Source organism: Cheilinus undulatus, linkage group 11, assembly GCF_018320785.1.
Source record: "Cheilinus undulatus linkage group 11, ASM1832078v1, whole genome shotgun sequence".
NCBI lineage: Eukaryota > Metazoa > Chordata > Actinopteri > Labriformes > Labridae > Cheilinus > Cheilinus undulatus.
Genome location: NC_054875.1, coordinates 33,328,173 through 33,346,412, shown reverse-complemented (window position 1 = coordinate 33,346,412; position 18,240 = coordinate 33,328,173). Strand labels below are relative to the sequence as shown.

The 18,240-nt window shown below is 38.9% G+C and overlaps 1 protein-coding gene and 1 long non-coding RNA gene across 4 annotated transcripts in view; both read left to right on the top strand.

The window, feature by feature from the left end:
* The first annotated feature begins 355 nt into the window (after window positions 1–355).
* Window positions 356–12,043, top strand: dhx35 (DEAH-box helicase 35). Its single transcript, XM_041800327.1, has 21 exons — window positions 356–402; window positions 824–951; window positions 1,040–1,132; window positions 1,385–1,462; window positions 1,607–1,711; window positions 1,794–1,855; window positions 3,603–3,672; window positions 3,822–3,881; window positions 4,237–4,349; window positions 4,438–4,534; window positions 4,634–4,792; window positions 5,011–5,221; window positions 5,394–5,518; window positions 5,795–5,849; window positions 6,009–6,199; window positions 6,299–6,376; window positions 6,518–6,647; window positions 9,184–9,265; window positions 9,366–9,437; window positions 10,058–10,169; window positions 10,392–12,043. The coding sequence occupies exons 1-21, from the start codon at window positions 363–365 to the stop codon at window positions 10,428–10,430; spliced, it is 2,100 nt and encodes a 699-aa protein (XP_041656261.1). The 5' UTR covers window positions 356–362; the 3' UTR covers window positions 10,431–12,043.
* Window positions 12,044–12,899: 856 nt separating this feature from the next.
* The window catches only part of LOC121517898, a 65,114-nt gene continuing 59,773 nt past the window's right edge, over window positions 12,900–18,240 (top strand). For 2 of the 3 annotated variants that reach the window (XR_005992595.1, XR_005992593.1), the window contains exons 1-2: window positions 12,900–13,126; window positions 16,062–16,175. This is a non-coding gene — a long non-coding RNA (uncharacterized LOC121517898). The remainder of the gene's footprint in view (window positions 13,127–16,061; window positions 16,176–18,240) is intronic. The other variant, XR_005992594.1, reaches the window with a different exon arrangement.

Genomic DNA, 18,240 nt, shown 5'->3' with positions numbered 1-18,240 from the left:
GTAAATTTGTATTGGATTTTGTTAATTTGTTGCAAGTTTTGGAAAAGTGTTTTCGACTTTGTAATTTTGTATTGCACTTCCTGGCCACTGTACTTTTTTTGTAGCGTTTAACTTTAATGTAGTTTTGTGGCCGCTTGTAATTGTTAAAATCTGTGTATTTATGCAGGTTTACTTTTCACATTAATATACGTTCTTTTGCATTTTTTTAGTTTTTAAGTTTGAAACCCTTTTGTGACTGAACCCTACATGAACTTGCTGACTTCAAACGCACTGACATCATTCATAAAATTTAGCTAGAAAGCACAGATCATGACGTCATATTCGTTGAAGAAAAAAAAAAAACATGTGACGTAGAGTCCAAGATGGCGGCTCCCCCTTCCACGATGAAATTTTGGAAGCCGGGTAAGTACGGAAAAATATACAAATCGAGCATTTAATTCATTGTTTCGACTGTCTATGTATTTTGAATCCGGTGCCTACATAGTTGAGTCAGTCTCGGTCTGACTGCGCATTCACTGCAGCTGCGTGTTCTCCGCAGCCACTTCAGCTCAGCTCCGTTAACGTTACCTCTGCGGAATCAAAGTATTGTCCTGACACAACACAACATGCTAGCATGCTTTTGCTCTGAGACAAAAAAGTACAAACAGCTACGTGAATACCTGCTATGGAAAGGGTAGCAGCGAAGGACTTTGGCAGCCTATATGTCCTTGGTGTACTTACAACGCATTGCACTAAAACCCCAACTGATATCCTCTTAAACCTTCAGCCAGCTAAGATGTAAATAATATATATTTCTCTGTTTCCACCATATGTTTCGCTCCAGGGTCTGAGGCGCCGGGAATCTCAGAGGAGCGCGAGCTCAACTCAGAGACCACCGGCTCCCCCATCTTCTTCAACCCGCACACCGCCCTCTCTATCGAGAAACAACGACAGAAACTCCCTGTTTTCAAGGTCTCACAACGACCCTTAACATTTATTAATAAAGCAATGCGTCTAAGTGCTTGTTAATAACATTTCTATGTTAATTATTCCCTTTCAGCACAGAAACAATATCTTATATTTGGTGGAGAGCTACCAGACAGTCATCATAGTTGGGGAGACAGGATGTGGGAAGACAACACAGATACCTCAGGTTGGACTAATTATGCATCACAAATAAAAGTACTAAAAAGAGTGTCAGACAGTTGTTGTTTGCTGCAGTGGACTGGTATGCTTCATGAGTTTTAACTCCCACTGGTTTTACATGACCTTGCCTTGATGCTAAGTGGCCTCATTTTTTTCTTAGCAGGGTTTGGACCACATCAGCAAGGGTGTAATTTATGCAGTGTGTGCTTTTCTGCAACATCAATGTCTTCATCTGTATTTTTAAAATCTGACTCCTCAGTACCTGCTGGAGGCTGGCTGGGCAGCAGAGGGGAAGGTGATTGGAGTGACACAGCCCCGACGTGTGGCTGCTATCTCTGTAAGACCTGCACTGAAGTTCTGTTAACGCTCAGCTGCTCCGTCACTGTCTGCCAATGTCATCTCACTGCAAGAAAATTGAGTTCACACTGTCTGAAGGACACATTTAAACTCTGTATTTTTCCCCCCTTTTCCCTGCTGATAGGTCGCGAACCGTGTAGCAGAGGAGCGGGGGGCACTGATGGGACATGAGGTGGGATACACCATCCGATTTGATGACTGCTCTGATCCCCACGCCACACGAATCAAGGTATGTTTTCTCCCCAAGTCTTTGTTGCCAGCTGCTCTATGCTTGTTTTCTTTTTAGACTTATTTACACCTGTTTGCTTCAGTTTCTTACAGATGGCATGCTCGTGCGGGAAATGATGTCTGATCCTCTTTTGAAAAAGTACAGGTATGGGATTGTCAGTGTTTTGAAGACAGGATATTATTTGGTCAATTTGTTGCATTATTTTTCCAACTTACAGTGTTTACTTACTTATCACATAATGTGATAAGTGTACCGATGTCTGATATAATTAGGTAGTTTGGTTTTATTAACAGCCAACTCTATTTTTACAATACTGTTAGCACTGTCTGCAGCACATAAGCAGATCATCAAATCAAGCATCCTGTGATAACTTTTAATGTATTTAAGTTTTTTTCAAACCTTCATTATTATAACTAGAGTCTTGCATGAGACTCTTTTCTTAATCCTGCTCCTGCTGGATTTCTGACCATTATCACGTGTACCCGCAGTGAGTGCCATCCATTCTGGCTAACACCTGTAACAGGTGTGTCAATCCCAACTCCCTTTTGACTCATTTACAAAGTGCACTTTTTGTGGAGCTTTAACAAAGCATCATACAGTGACGACAACCAGAGTTGCACCTGTGCGGCTTCCTTCAAGGCTTCTGCACATGTGGCACCTGCGGCATAACTGTTTGGCTACCTGGTGCCACATTTATTGAGCCCTTTTTGTTTAAGAAAGCAAATCTCAGAGTATCTTTGCATTTTCATATCTGAACTGAAGAGCTGTTGAATGTACAATGAAAAAGTCCAGTTTCATTGCAGATCACTAATATACGGTATGTCTGCCATCAGCAAGTCTTCCTATTGAATTTTGTATTGATGCAAGTCTCATTTATCCTGTTTTGGATGAGTGTACACAGTAGATATTGTGGTTGATCTGATGCCACTTGTTTTCATTAACATTTGATTTATTGTATTCAGGAGTCCCTGTAAGCCATGACAGTGTTACAGATAAGCCATCTTTCTATATGGCACCATTTCTGTTGTGGTAAAATACATTGGTTTTTGGTCATGTTACTTCTTTTGGAAGTTCATGCTGGGCTCAGATTCAGATTCAGATTCTCTTATTTTTGCCACAAGGGACATTGGTTTTGCAGAAGGAGCACACAAAAAGACAATGTACACAAAGACAACATTGGCAGAGAGAAATAATGAAAATACATAATCAAGAACAATATACACTGAATTATCAATAAAAAAATCTGTCCATAGCTCACACCAAAATGGATAAATTACTATCAAGTAATGTAAAGTGCCATATGAAGATGTGCAAAGAGCAATCATAGTGCTAGAACAACAAGAGCAACATAAAGGCTAAATGCCATTAAGTAAATGAATGAGACCTGGAGTCGTCTTGTCTTCCACACAGGAACCTTGAAACTACGACCTGAGAAGCTCAAACTCACTCTGAAGAGGATGATTTGGACAATCCAGAATAGCATTATCCCTCCTTGGAACTGCCTGTTTTAAATGGTCATTAACCCAGCCTGCTGACTCCCTGAGATTTTTGCAGCACTTTTTGCGAGATCACCAAGAAAATTCTTATTGGACAGGTTTAGGTTGGTAAACCATGCAACAATACAAAAGATTTTAAAAAAATCTTATTTTCTTGAAAAAGATGGATCTTTGCTGAAGCTTTTTGGAGGTAGCGAAATACAGTTAATTATCAAGGAGAGCACCCAGACATTTGTAGCTCTCCACGACTTCAATATCAGCTGCTTTGATAGCAGTTGGTAGTGGAAAAGAAGGATATTTCCAACACGATTATTGATTTTAGGAAGTCTCCTTGTAATCATTTCAACATTAACATTAAAGCTGCAATTGATTTTATGTTTTCTGCTGTTTTCTAGTGTGTTGATGCTGGATGAAGCACATGAGAGAACACTTTATACAGATATAGCCATTGGTTTACTTAAGAAGGTAGGTTTTTTTTATTAAAACAGTTGAATCTTTATTATGATACTTGATTTTCATTGAAATTAAGACAGTGAGACAACCATGCTTTCTGTTGCATTTCAACCTTTGGACCCCTCCTCCCTGCCCACACCATATCTCCGATTCTTCCATAGATTCAGAAAAAGCGGCGAGACCTGCGGCTGATTGTGGCCTCTGCCACTCTGGATGCCAAGGTGACTACATCATTAAGATGAGCAGATATGCTTGATTGGCCAGAATACAGACACAAAGACAGACAGTCTGATGAAGAAAAGTTGATGTCAGGTCAGATCCTGTTGTACTGACATCTGCGGTACATTGATGAAAGACGGACACAATCAGGCCATGACTGCGCTCGGCGTTAAATGAATCAGCTGAAATGCATTATCAGACATCTACTGTCGGCCCTGTTAACTTTAACTGCAGCAGTCTGTAACGTCCTTTTTAAAAAGCTGGAGACAGTGTTTACGTCAGTGTTTTCATTGGATGGTGTAGTAAAAGTGTCATATTTTTCTAACTCTTAACTTTTTATGTCATGTTTATCTGAAGAAATTCCACGACTTCTTCAATCTAAATGAGTCCGGGGATCCCAACAAGGACACATGTGGAATTCTGACTGTAGAGGGACGCACCTTTCCTGTGGACGTCTTCTATACTGTCAGGTAGTCAACAGGAATTATGCAGTTTGAGGAACTGGTGAAAGATTTGCATATTTATTGTGTAACTGCAACATCTTTTTTGTTATCTCAGTCCTGTCCCGGATTATGTGAAAGCCACGGTGGAGACGGTGATGAAGATCCACGAGACAGAGGATGATGGAGATGTCCTGGCTTTTCTCACAGGGCAGGTTCGTAAGATAAGAAACCCATTTCTCACACTGATAATCTTTGTGTGCTCTTCTGTGATTATTTTTTTTTTACTGTATCTCATGTATTTTTTCCCTCAGGAAGAAGTGGAGAAGGTGGTGTCCCTTCTGCAGGACCAGGCAAGAACTCTGTCACGATATGGCATGAAGAAACATCTGAGAATTTTGCCCATGTACTCTGGTCTACCCTACGCCGATCAGATGAAAGTCTTTGAGAGGAGTCCTTCCTCTGTTCGCAAGGTTAATATAATTATTCTACATTTGTGCATTCATAGAGTGAACAAATCTTTTGCAAATTTATGGACTGCATGGTTTGTGTTGCTTTGTAAGATATTTATACTTATATTGTTGGAATGAAGAAATGTTTCAGAAGATTCCGTCTTAAAAATCTTAGGTGCTGGTACAGAAATACAGCTGATGAAACTGTGAAACATCTAACTGTCCTATGTGTCTTCCAGATTGTGGTGGCGACTAACATTGCCGAGACCTCCATCACCATAAACGGAATTGTATTTGTCATTGACTGTGCATTTGTGAAACTTCGAGCCTATAATCCCAGCACTGCCATTGAATCACTGGTGGTGACTCCCATCTCCAAGGCTTCAGCCAGCCAGAGGGCGGGCAGAGCAGGGCGGAACCGACCTGGGAAATGCTTTAGACTGTACACTGGTATGTGTGAGCATGCAAAGATTGAGGAGTGATGAGGAACAGCGTGTCGTTAACATTTATGACAAACTGTCGCTGTCTTATCCCCTTCCCTTCAACCTCTCTGCCTGTATTTCCTGTCCCTCTTTGTCATTTCCTCCCTGTGTTTTCTTATTGCCTCTGTTCTGTTCATCAGAGGAGGACTTTGAGAAACTGCCTGCCTCTACTGTGCCAGAGATGCAGCGCTCCAATTTGGCCCCTGTCATCCTGCAGCTCAAAGCCTTAGGCATCGACAACGTGCTGCGGTTCAGCTTCCTCTCTGTGAGTGGCTCTCTTTGCATCCATCGGGACGGCTGTGATGTGTTCAAGCACTGTGAAAGAAAATGTACTTTACATTTTAATTAGCCAGAATGGCTCCCAGCCTCTGGGGGAAAATGCATAGAAACCATAAAATGAATGCAGTCATCGTGCATTTGCACCCTTTTAAAGATGTGTAAGGACAAGACTTCTCCATGTACATCAGATTCTTACTTTTTGTGTCTTTCACAGTGAATTTGTAGTTGGTAGATTTAACATGCATCTTTTATTGTTTTGCAGCCTCCCCCTGCTCAGACCATGGTGCAGGCTCTGGAGTTGCTCTATGCTCTAGGAGGTAAGAAACAACTTTGTCTGCAGTGAGGGAAAAATAAAAGGAAAAATGTCCTTCAACTGCAAGAGCAGTGTTCACAATGCAGTGTTTGAAAGCACCTGTAAGCTCAGTTGTCCTTGCACATGATGCAGAATCTTAACAAGCTTGTACGTCTGCTGGCAGGTCTGGACCATTACGGCCGTTTGACTGATCCCATGGGTGTGCGGATGGCTGAGTTTCCTCTCAGCCCCATGTTTGCCAAGATGCTCCTGGAGTCAGGAAACTTCGGCTGCTCCAAAGAGATTGTCACCATCGCAGCAATGATGCAGATTCAGAACATTTTTCTTGTTCCACCCAATCAGAAGAAAGCTGCTGTAAGTGAAAACAAGCTTTCAATAGGAGCATGTTGTGCATTTAGCAGAAATGCTCTGTCAGCGTTACAATTATCCAATTTTTGCTATCTCACCCTGCAGGCTCGAGAGCACAGGAAATTTGCAGTTGCTGAGGGAGACCACCTCACTATGCTGAATGTGTATGAAGCATTCATTAAGGTATAGTGTGTGTTTTTGTGCGTGTATAGATCTACAGTGTAAAGCTCAGTCTGTGATTATGAACACAGCGCTTATGGCTAAGAAAAAGACAGAGAAAAGTTAACTTGCAAAAATTAAAGAGCATTTTCCTCTTTCATGCAGCACCAGAAGAGCTCCCAGTGGTGTCAGGAACACTTCCTCAACTATAAGGGGCTGCTGAGAGCTATAACTATACGAGAGCAGCTCAGACGGCTAATGAACAAGTTTAAGGTGCCTCGGACTTCCAGTGAAGGTAAGCGTTGTCAAGAATACTGCCATGTAGGAGTAGTCCTTTAAGATGCTTTTACTTGCTGTCACAAAGCTGGCTGTATTCCTACACTTAGATGTATTGTCTTTACACCTTTGCACAGCCCTTTTATAGTCTCATAGTCTATTGTTCAACAGCCTAATAACAAGAAAAATAGACCTAATATAGCCTTTACAGCTGTAATATGCTATCAGCGAACTTGAGCATACAGTGTTTGGCCCATGTGTTTTAATGAGGACAATTCTTGCACCTTTCATCCAAAAATAAACAAAATGGTGGTATTTCCTTTAAGTATATGCTGTTGTCTCTGCTATCTCATCTGCTGAATCAGTTGACTTAACATGCACACTGACACAGCTGTAGGTTTACCTACTACAGGTACACGGGTACCTTTTTGGTTTAGAAAAACAGAAATGCTATAAGGTTGTCTTTTTTTTGTGGCAACGGGGACATTTTTGAGTAAGTGATTACTTTTGTGAAAAGTAGCAAACCATTTGATAACTTGGTTTGCAGGACCAAAGTTTTGTGCAACCTGTTTAAACAAAGAAGTAATCTGAGTAATGAGAACTCTAGAGATACTAGTTTTTTACTCTTTTCAATTCTAATTTAAGTTAATACTCTATTTTTTTGTCTTGTATAGAAACAGATAAAATCAAATTAGGGCTAATAAAGTGTAACTGTTGAAAAAACGTAAGTTAAAATAGTATAGAAATCTGTGTTGTTTATTCAGTATCATCTCCTTTCTATTGAAAGACATTTTCTCTGCACTCCAAATTAAGTTTTTATTTTTTGAAAAGAGTTTTATTGTGGGAAGGTTCTGCTTTATTTTTGTTTTCTTACCTGTATCCATGAAAATCTACAAACAAAATATGTCTCTTGTCCTGAGACCTTCTGGATTTTTTTTTCTAAGATACAGAAATTTTACTCATGAATATTTTTATTAGTTTTAGAACAAATAATGAAGTCTGAAAATCTTGAAAAAAGGAAAGTAGATACATAGAAAAGTCTCTGCCTCTTCCCTAGTCCCCTTACTGACCCATCTATCGGCTGGAAACCCAGACCACTCTACTTTAATATTGAGTTTAAACCACTGGTACAAGACGTGTGCTGGGAGTCAGGTTGCCTGTCGTGACATAAAAGAGAGTTAAAAAAGTCCTAAGCAGCTTAGTACAAGAAAAAGTGCATCCAATTAGGAAATGAGTGCAATGAGAAAATTTTATCTCAGAAATTCAATGTAAAAGCAGAAACAAGGAGAAGGAGAGTACTGCTACTAAACTGGTGAGAGATTCTGAATTTGACCCAAAAAAGGTCCATTTTTTTGTTGCGTCCATTGATCAACAAGTGAGTCTTTTCATGATCCAAACAGGACTTGATATCCCACAACCACTGAGAGTGGGTGGGCGGAGAAGCATCTCTCCATCTTAGCAATACTACACGCCTGGCCAATAGAGAGGCAAAATATAAACAGAAGCTTCTGACTGGGGTCAGGCGCACATCATCATCTCTAGTTGTGCCAAAGAGAGCCACCAGAGGGTTGGTTTCTAGACTTGCGTTAAGAATTTTTATAAAGGTTCGAAAAACCTCTCTTCAAGACTCAGGGAATGGTACATATCCAAAATGTGTGGATAAGGGTGGCCTCACTGACTCTACAAGTATCACAGCCTCAGGATAAAGACAAAGAGTAAATATGAGCTCTGTGTGCGACTCTAAACTGCAGGAGGCAGTGACAAGCACAAAAGATGTTGTATTAATAAGTCTAAGGACAGTTTCCCACACATCACTGGATAGCTGAAGGTTTAGGTCCTGTTCCCCATCCGCTTTAATTTCTTCAGGGGGCCATGTCATATACCAGTCAACTTAGTAAACATTATTGAAATTAGACCCTTGTGTGCTGAGTTTATTTCAAGAACCTCATCTGCAATGCAAATATCAGGCACCTTAGGAAGGTTTTGTATCCTGGAGTGAAAAAAGTGTCTAGCTTGTAATTGCTTGAAGGAATGAGTACTGGGCAAGTTTAATTTCTCAGATAGTTGTTTGACAGAAGATAAAGAAAGAGAAATCAGCTTCTGTGTTGTTCTGTGTGCCCCACATCCTCACCCCCAGAAAATTATGGAACTGGATTTATTTTTCAAATTTAAAGCCACATTCCCTCTGATATTTGGATACAAGCATCTTTCCTCCTCCACTGTCTAATATAGCATGTTGTATTTTTATTAGGCATGCATTACTATATTGGATTTTTTTGCCGATATTCAATATGCAGATACTCACAGATTTAATTAAGCCAATACCAATATTAAAATGTAGTTTAGACCTAGAACTAAAGCCCTTAAAACACACAATTTGAAGTTTAAGAATGAACAAAATAACAAATTAAAATGTATAGAATGATGGTGAGCAAAGAGAAAGAATTAAGCTGATGTAGGTCCGTTAGTCCAGCCTAAAACATTTTTTGTTTGTAAGGACAATATTTACGGCCGATGAAGAAAAAGGGTGTTCATGTGTTCTGTCTCTCGCGTAGGTGACCCTGATGTGATCTTGAAGTGCATTGTTTTTGGCTTCTTTGCGAATGCAGCCCGTATTCACCACTCTGGCTCTTACAGGTAAGATTTTCATTCAAGCTGTTCCTCTAATAGATGTTTGTCATTTCCCAGCAAATTTAAAACTAAATGACTTTCCTTTTTTATTCATGTGCTCTGTCAGGACTCTACGAGATGACCGTGAGCTGAACATCCACCCCAACTCTGTGCTGTATGGAGAGAAACCTCCAAAATGGTTTGGGTCTATTTTTTTTCCTTACATACGGTGCTTGACAAATTTATTAGACCACCTGTCATATTTGTCTCAGAGACCATCCAGCATCATGAAGTGCTTTAATGCGGACTCTTTCATTTTCAGTGAGCTCTCCACGTTTACCATTTTGAACAGAAATAAGGAATTTCAAACTGAATTCACCTTTTTACACCCAAATTTGAGCCGGCTCACTGGGCTTCTCTGAGAAGTCAGAAATTAATCATAACATTCAACCACTAAAACTAATTTTTCTGTTCAGGAATGCAAGTAAATAACTATAATTTGACATATTAATCAAGAAATAATAATGTGCTTTACTACTTTTACAGTTTTTTGTGAAACAGTAAATTTGAAAATTCATGGGTAATAATAATAATTATATTTTAGCATAAAAAATATCATTTGGGTTAAAGAGCTTCTACATATTGTTGTATTACCCATTGCAGAAACATAAAGAATGATTTTGGTAATTACCAATGCTGTTAATTTAGGGCAGCTGTGGCATAAACCTTACTTTGGGTGGTGGTCTAATAAATTTGTTAAGCACTGTAAATTAAGAGTAGCATTTACATTTCCAATGCTGAACTTCGTTTCCTCTCCAGGGTTGTTTTCAATGAAGTGGTGCAGACGTCAAAATACTACATGCGTGATGTGACTGCAGTGGAGTCATCCTGGTTGGTTGAATTGGCCCCTCATTTTTACAAGCAGGCCAAGGTAAGTGAAGAACACTTTATATTTAATGGCTGTTACTGTCTTGAATGCTTTGTAAACTCTAGTTTTTTATGATTAGAGCCTCTGCTGTATCATGCTGAGTAATGTCTGTAGATAGTTCATAATATTCTCTGAGCGTCTGACACCTCCATTCATACACTGCTATAATAATCTGCTAACAGGATTATTTTAATTAAACTTTCTTCTGTCTCTGTCCTCTTTCAGCATGGCTCACTGGCCAGCAAGAGGTCCCGGGTCCTCTGAGTCTTTTCGTCCTTCCACCATGTAAAGACGGGGGGATTCATTGAGCCGAGAGGAGAAACTCCCTCTTAGATTGCCACTGTGCCCCTCTCCGCTTCATTGTATATAAAGATGTAATATATATTTATTGTCCATGTCCACCTGCACAACCCCACGATGTAGCCATGATGGAATGGGATTAAGTGGATACATTTTTAGCACTGTGGTTGAGATGTGGGACTTGCTTTTTTTGAAAGCGGCTGTTGTACTTAAATATAGTTATATTTGGATCTACAAGAGTAAATGCTAATGAATGTGAGGCAAGACCAGGCGGTGCCTGTCTTGTTTCCTCCCAGTATAGTCATGTTGTTCACTTCATTCATTCTTGTAAATAGTCAGAGCAGGCTCAAGTCCAGAGAACGGCTCCTGGTTCTTGGCTTTATTATTTTTTTAATTGCTGTATTTTTCCTGTTGCATGATACTCAATGAAAGGCAATGGACTGTGAGGATGTTTCCCTTTGAGAGACTTGTGGCTTAGTTTTATTTGCTTTCTTTGTTTCTCACATAGTGGGAACCTTTGTTTCAAATCACTTAAAATTTAGTTTTGGTAACTTTATTTTCATACAGAATGTATTTGGATATGTATGTTTGCTGCAGAAAGAAACATCTTATTTCAGTCAAATTTAAGATTCTACATCCTATAATGATACTGTGAAAAGACTGCTTTACTTATTGATCCATGTTTTTCACTCTGTATTGCCACTTTACCACAGTCTAGTTCAGACATAGTGGCCTTGTCACCACTCTGTGCCAGTTTTCTTTATCAGCCTAATTCACATTTCCTTTCAGATGGAATGTGTAAATGCACACAAGCATTTAAAATATGAAAAGCTGTGAAATCAAAACTAAAAAGTGCCATTTGTTCCAGTGATGATAAAGTGCATTCAGACATGCATCCAAAGCCTCAAACAAACGGTAGCATTTATTGGATTTCAGCCATCTCTTTGCCTTTCCTCGAGGGGATTGTCTCAGTTTTGATTGAGGCTTTTTTGTACTATTTTGTTTCCTGTAACCATAAACTGCATCAGCGAGGTGTTCAGGAAAATAGCCATTTTTTCATTGCAAATTGACAGCATGTATCCTCTACTTTTGTTCACTTTTGTACTTTATGGTTTATTTGTGTTTCGAGGCCCTGAAAGTGTCAGTGAACAGTAACTTAAAGGTTTTGTCATTTCAATCTGCTTTTAAACCACCAAGAACACTATTACACAATTGAACTTCTTGCATGGTTCTTCGTAGATCTTGTTCTTGAGGTTACTACTGTAGATTCAGTGAAACTGTAATGAAACCACAGAACAACAGCATAGAGTAGATAATTAAACCAATGAGACGGATATACAAATGAGGTACCTTTGCATGCTAAACGATACTCTGATGTAGACACTTAAGATCACCTTGTAGACTAAATGCAAATGGAACATTTGCAAAATGGCTTGTTTATCCTCATTTGTGCTGATACTCTTGAGTATGTATGCAGCCAAAGCAGTAACCCTATACACCACCTGTGTAATGCTCACCTCTGAGATAAAAAACTGTCGCCTACCATTTCTTCCTCACATCCTCAAATAAAGCCTTATTGTCATGCACTGAGATCTGAATTGGGTTTATTTCTTCCACTTCGCTGCTGATGTGCTTTGTAAGTAATGTAATAAGTGTCCAGGAGGTGTCACTGTTGTACCACAATCAGTTACTATCATACTCGGGATAACTGAGCTTGAGGAAACATTTAGGAGTGTGAGTACCTCTGTTATGGTAAGTATTTACTTGAAAATAGGTGTTTCTTCTGTTCAGTTCTCAAATGGCACATTGGTGTGCCCTGAGAATCTGCAACCATTAATGCAACTGTAGAATGACTAAAAATCATAAAGATAAGTTTTAAAGAGGCGATTTTGCATGAATATTAATTTTAGTGTGCTTTGAGATTTTGGCACAAATGTTAGACTATTATGCAGGGTTGAGATCCAGGTCAAGTCCAGGTTCTTGAGAGAACTGTGTTGGTTGGCAGATTAAGCTTGACTTTAACTTTACAGGGGCTTATGTAGTCATACTTTAGGGCTCTCTTAGAAAACAATGACTATAAAAGTTGTTAACACATACTTCTAAACTGATGTGATAAATTACTGGAAGGAATATTATCTCTGCTGGTAATCCAGCATCAAAAGACTTGAGGCAGACAAGAGGGTGAAATGTCAAGTCCAATTTTGCACATGCAGTACAAAACAGTACACAGCTGTTAAAGGTTTTTTACAGTATTTAACCAAATGTTTAATGAAATTAATACTCTGTCTCAAAACCTAGTTTTTAAACTACATTTTATTTTATTTTATAGGGTTAGTGTTCAGCTCAGCAAGTAATTCATGTACAGTGATAAAGTCTGCTGCAGCATACATCTCAACCTGCAGTGGAAGCACCGGACTCATCCTTGCTAAGCAGAAAACGAACCAAGGAAGAGAAGAGCGCGAGAAAGCCAAACAAGCGTTCCACCGCTCACGCGACCAAAGGGCACGTGTGTCTAATGGACTGTTGGGAGAGGTTTCTTTGTTAGTAGTCACATGTTAGTTTACTACAAGTTACTACAAGGTACCTTACCAAACTCTCTGAGAATGTGCTTCGTCGGTGGAAGTGTTTCCAGAAACAACTTTCCTTTGAGAAGTCTAGAGGTTTGTTCACCAGCAGCTTATTTCACTAAAAGGTGTAGTACCTTCTTGCTAGCCTGTTAGCCAACTTGCTAGCTATATTCTTGAAAGTTTCATGCAGTAGTGATGCTAAGTTTCATACCTGGCCTTATGTTTTGTTGTTGGCCTTGGAGCATGCTAATTCAAGTAACTGAGCCAGTTAAAGCTTGAATTGCGAAAACCAAAGATGCTTTTTCATATTTTAAATGTAATGCCAGGCGGCTGCATGTCAGAAATATGTGAAAGCTATACTTCTTTCTCAGGGAAACCTGGTTAATTATCTATGATAGCTTAATAGGGCAAAACAAAACAAAAACATTAAAAGCAGTTGGCAGATATTCAAGGAAGATGCAATAGGTCAAATCAGAAAGTCAAGGACAAACTATCAGAAAATCAACTGTAGGATAGCAAACAAAACATACAGATGACACAAGTATTCATGGGACAGATCACCTGAAGTGAGTACATAGTTTCACAAGGTTCATCACAAGGTTGTAGACGTTTTGACTGATGACTCAGAACTGGTTGACCTGTGTTTGTATGCGTCATATCTGATGATTGTGCTGCTGCCCTTCCTGGCCAGGACAATCCTGTAAATGAGGTTCTTGATCTCAGTGAAGCTTTCCTGGTTAAATACATTTACAGAGACAAATGAATTAAGAGTTGTAAACAAAATCCATGTGCAGGCTAAAAGGAGGTACAACAAAGAGCTATTTCCCAGAGCAAACAAGACATCCTCTAGGTTTATGCCATATCAGACTCGGCATAGGACAGTGTGGCCTGGGTCAGATGTCTTCGAGAATATACATATAATGTGCCTAATACGCTGTGTGGCTGAATACAGACAAAAAAAAGACAAAGTTATCTGAATGTTTAAACAATAGCACAATATGCTATGAATGAATCTGACCTCCATCAAGCAAATTCTCTTGTACACGTAAATAGATTTGTAGAGACAGGTAGGATGACATCAAAGTTGTTTGCAATGGCTATTTCAGATAACTGTTTCTGAAAATTTACCCATAAGCAAGGTATTTTTTAAGTTTACATTTTTTCTCCTGTCCTCCACAAGATTTAGGTTAAGCATTGTATCTCTTTTGTTGGTTTTTGCAGCTGCTTCCTATAAAGCTTGCACAGTGAGAGTTAGGATTTATATAATTGTCTTCTGGACAAAATAAAGGCAAGGGTAAATCGTGAAACACATGCTGTACCAGTCCAGACTGACTACTGTTGTTTTATTATGCAAGCAGCACTTACTTACATACATACATGTAATTGTCCACCTCTGAAATTTTGCAAGGAGGAAAGTTAAAATTCTACCGCAGATCACCAGTAGAGGGCAGTAGTGGGGTATATGTGAATGCTGATATGAGTGGGCATTTCAAGAGATGTATGCTCCTGCTATCCAAACTTAGAGGCTCTTATCCAAAGGCAAACTCTACCTCTTTTTCTTTTAGTTGTATGGTTACTTTAGATTTCACAGCTATACTTTTTGTTCAGGTTTCATTAGGACATTTATTTTTATTTCAAAGTGAAGAGAGATGGGGAAAGAGAGTTGAGAATGTCATGAACAGCTTCAGGATAGAGGGTTGAACCTGGAATGAGGACCGTAAAGTCAGTACATGGGGCTCCTGCACTACCAGCTGAGTTAAGCTGCAGTTTCCATGGAGCTACACTCTTTAAATACGCAGATCTTAATAGAAGGTTTGCAAAATGCTTCTTTGATGAATGTAAGGGCAGAAGTAAACTACCAGGGTAAATTCATGATTTTTTTGGCTAATGGCATAGCACATAAATCTTCAATGAAGAACAAGTTTGGCCATGAAAGTGTGTATACTCTTACGGAAGTAAAAAACGAAATCTTACTTACATAATGTCAGTGCCTTTTTCCTTGAATTTGTAAAGCTGATAACTATGAGATGCTTTGTTCTCCAAGAAAAGAAGGGAAATAAAATCTGCTTGTCATCATGACACAGTCATAATCTACAGGAGAAGAAGTGAGTGTTGACCTAGTTGAGGTCTGATGGACTGCTCTCCTGACCTTCAGAAGGGCAAGGAAGTAATCTCACAGTGGGTGGAAGTTTGGGTTTTGACCAGCACTGAGTTCAAACATGCAGTTTAAGTGTGATCTACTACACGTGTGGTGTATCTTTGAATAAATCTGTAGTGTAAACTTCAGCTCAACTCCAACACAAAAACAACAACAACCTCCCCCAGAGAGCAAGAATGGCTATCTGGAGTGGTTGAATTTGGAAATAATAAGTTATCTTTGCAGTCAGAGTCGTAACAGTTATTATCCAACTAAGCACAGAATGCAGGCCTTTTCCTAGAGATCCTGAACCAGTGCAATACCCTGCCAAGCTACAAGTCAATCATGACTATTTATTAGTGTAACAAAATAGTTTACAGAAATAGACCTTCTTCTGGGACAACTCCAACAATCTATCTCACATACTAAGACACACACTGCAGTCAATGATTTCATGCAATTAAGCAGCCTTTGGTTGCAGCCTGTTTTTTGTGTTTCAAAAGATTTGTCTGAATGATTTAATTCTGTTAAACTGTGTGGGTTTAAAAAGTCTGAACTGTAGTTGACCGTTTAAAACAGCTGAACTTGAGCAAAAATGAGAAACTTCTGCATAACTTCTGCTCAGTGCAGAAGCTGATTAAAACACACCGTCATGAGTGAAATGTGTGATTTTGATTACTTAAAAATACTTATGTTTTGACAAAGTGCTAAAATTTTGAATACTGAAATGTATGATTGCAAAGCCAGTTAAAAACATTTAAATACTCCACTTTTTTTTCCTGTATATGAACTGAATCTGAAGCTTTCTTAACTCTGTTACACTAACATAGATCGCTTTTTTCATATTTGCATGGAATTCTCCTAATGTGTGCCGTCCATCCTGTATTCTAGGAAATTGCTGGAGTATAATGATTGGAAAAAAATTCGGCATCTGTCGTCATCGTACAGGACAGAAAGCTCTCCCTTACCTGAAGTCAGGAAACGAGGACACAAGTTAAGACAAAGGTAAATTTCTCCATGTGTTGTTCAGTTCCGCTCGGTTGCCCATTAGTGTTGTGCAACCATATACATGCAGAGTGTCAGCCAGAGGTATCAGTGATTAATTGCGTGCTTGTGACTCGCAGTTTGAACAGGTTGAGTGTTACTCAACATATTTCTGTGCTGCCAAAAATCATTGACAAGTTACATCCACTTCAAAGAATGTTTAACTGTTTTAAACAGTCTGATGAGAAAGCAATTCATGTGTGACTTGTAATTACCCCCTGTTTAAAGTCTGAACATGTTTTGAAAGAAAACAGTGGGGTTAATATTTCTCCCTTCAATGAACAACCTTTAAAAAGAGCTGCCTCCCTGTATCATTTTTTCTTAATAGATCTGCATGAATGCATGTACAGTCTATAAAATATAAATGTGCATCTATATTCATTTAATGCTACTTAAAATGGTTATGATAGGCTTTCATTAGCAAACCAATGCATGCTCAGGAGGGCATGTTTCAAACCAATGTGCATTAGTGCTTGTGGCACTAAAAAGATTTTCAGTAGATTTTGCATAATTTGATAGGTTTGTTGGATTGTTGGTTAACAGTGTAGGTCTTCAAGGGATATTTTGTACTAATATTGTTTTTGATGTTTCTAAAAGTAACCTGATCACAATATTCATTCTGGGATAAAAGATTTTTTCCATCATCATCAAAATCTCAACACTGGTCTAGAATGAGGGAACACTGCCTGGTACATTTTTCCTGGGTTTAAACCACATAAAGTAACAGTGGAAAGCGTAGTTTTACAAAAGATCCTCTTCAATAAGTGACATTCAAGTCCTTGCCAAACAGTCTGTGTTTTCAATAGGGCTGACACCCTCCACTCAGTGCCTCGATTAGATGGTCTTTTAGCTCTTATGTGACCAAAATCTTTGGATCATGGGTTGGACACTCCTAGAGTTATGGGAGTATGCAGGGAATGAGAGAAAGGAGCATGCTGCAGTGGGTAATCCAGAATTCAGGTCGAGAGAGGGACACAGACACCACGCTGACACTTAAAATGTTATTTTCTGACTGTTCATAGTGGTAAAGCTCTAAAATCTTTCAAACGGGACATTTACAACTTGACAAGTAGGTACAGGATTTTGTTTGTATTGAAGCAGTGCCTTGTATGCACTGCTTTGCCCTTTGCCACAACCTCTATCCATGCTGCCTGTTTGGTTCACATTACATTAATTCCCTTTATCATCTCATTAAAACACAAACAATTATGTACAGCAGAGGAGAGAGACAGCGATGCCTCCTAATCCTTTAAAGTTTTTTATTAATTCTGGACCTGTGCAGTCATTTTATGTTCACCTCGATAAATATATGTTGCACATGGTGTAGAAAGTAATTATATTCAGATATTACACAGTGCAGGCTTGAACAAGTGGGTTAATGTTAATGTAGTAACTGTCATAAGATAAGACAAAAACTTACCTTTAGCTCTTTTCTATGTAATTCTAACTAGTTATTATGCTGGGATCATGGAAATCATATAGATAAAAGCAGGTGCACGCTGGTTGGCTCTGAGTCAGTTGTTATTTCAGTATTCATAATGGCTCTCCAAAGAGCCTAAAGGCTATCATAATTTAACACAAAACTACTTTTACATTTAATATTGTTTATTTCATGGATTACAAAAGAACTAGAGTGGGAGATATGTTGTGAAAAGGAACTAGTGAGAAACTTTAAGTGTACATCTGTTAAAAAAATCAGAAATTAAATGATTTTATAAAATGATGTTATGGTAATTTTTGTCAGCATATTTTCCAAAACACACCAAAAAGCATCATGTCCCTGACATGGTGTGTGGATAATCCCTGAACATTTTTTATTAGCATGAATAAGATGCGCTTTTTTCAAGTAGCTGTATGCATGAAAAAAATCTGAGAGGTTTCAAGCATGGGAGGAATTTTTACATTTGGGAGGGAGGATGCAATCAGTAGCATGGGACTGGCGGAGGCCTCCTTGGGTGACAAATTGAAAGTGTCTCGGTCTAGTTTATAGCCCTGATCAGGTCAAACGAAAAATATTGGAGGTCTG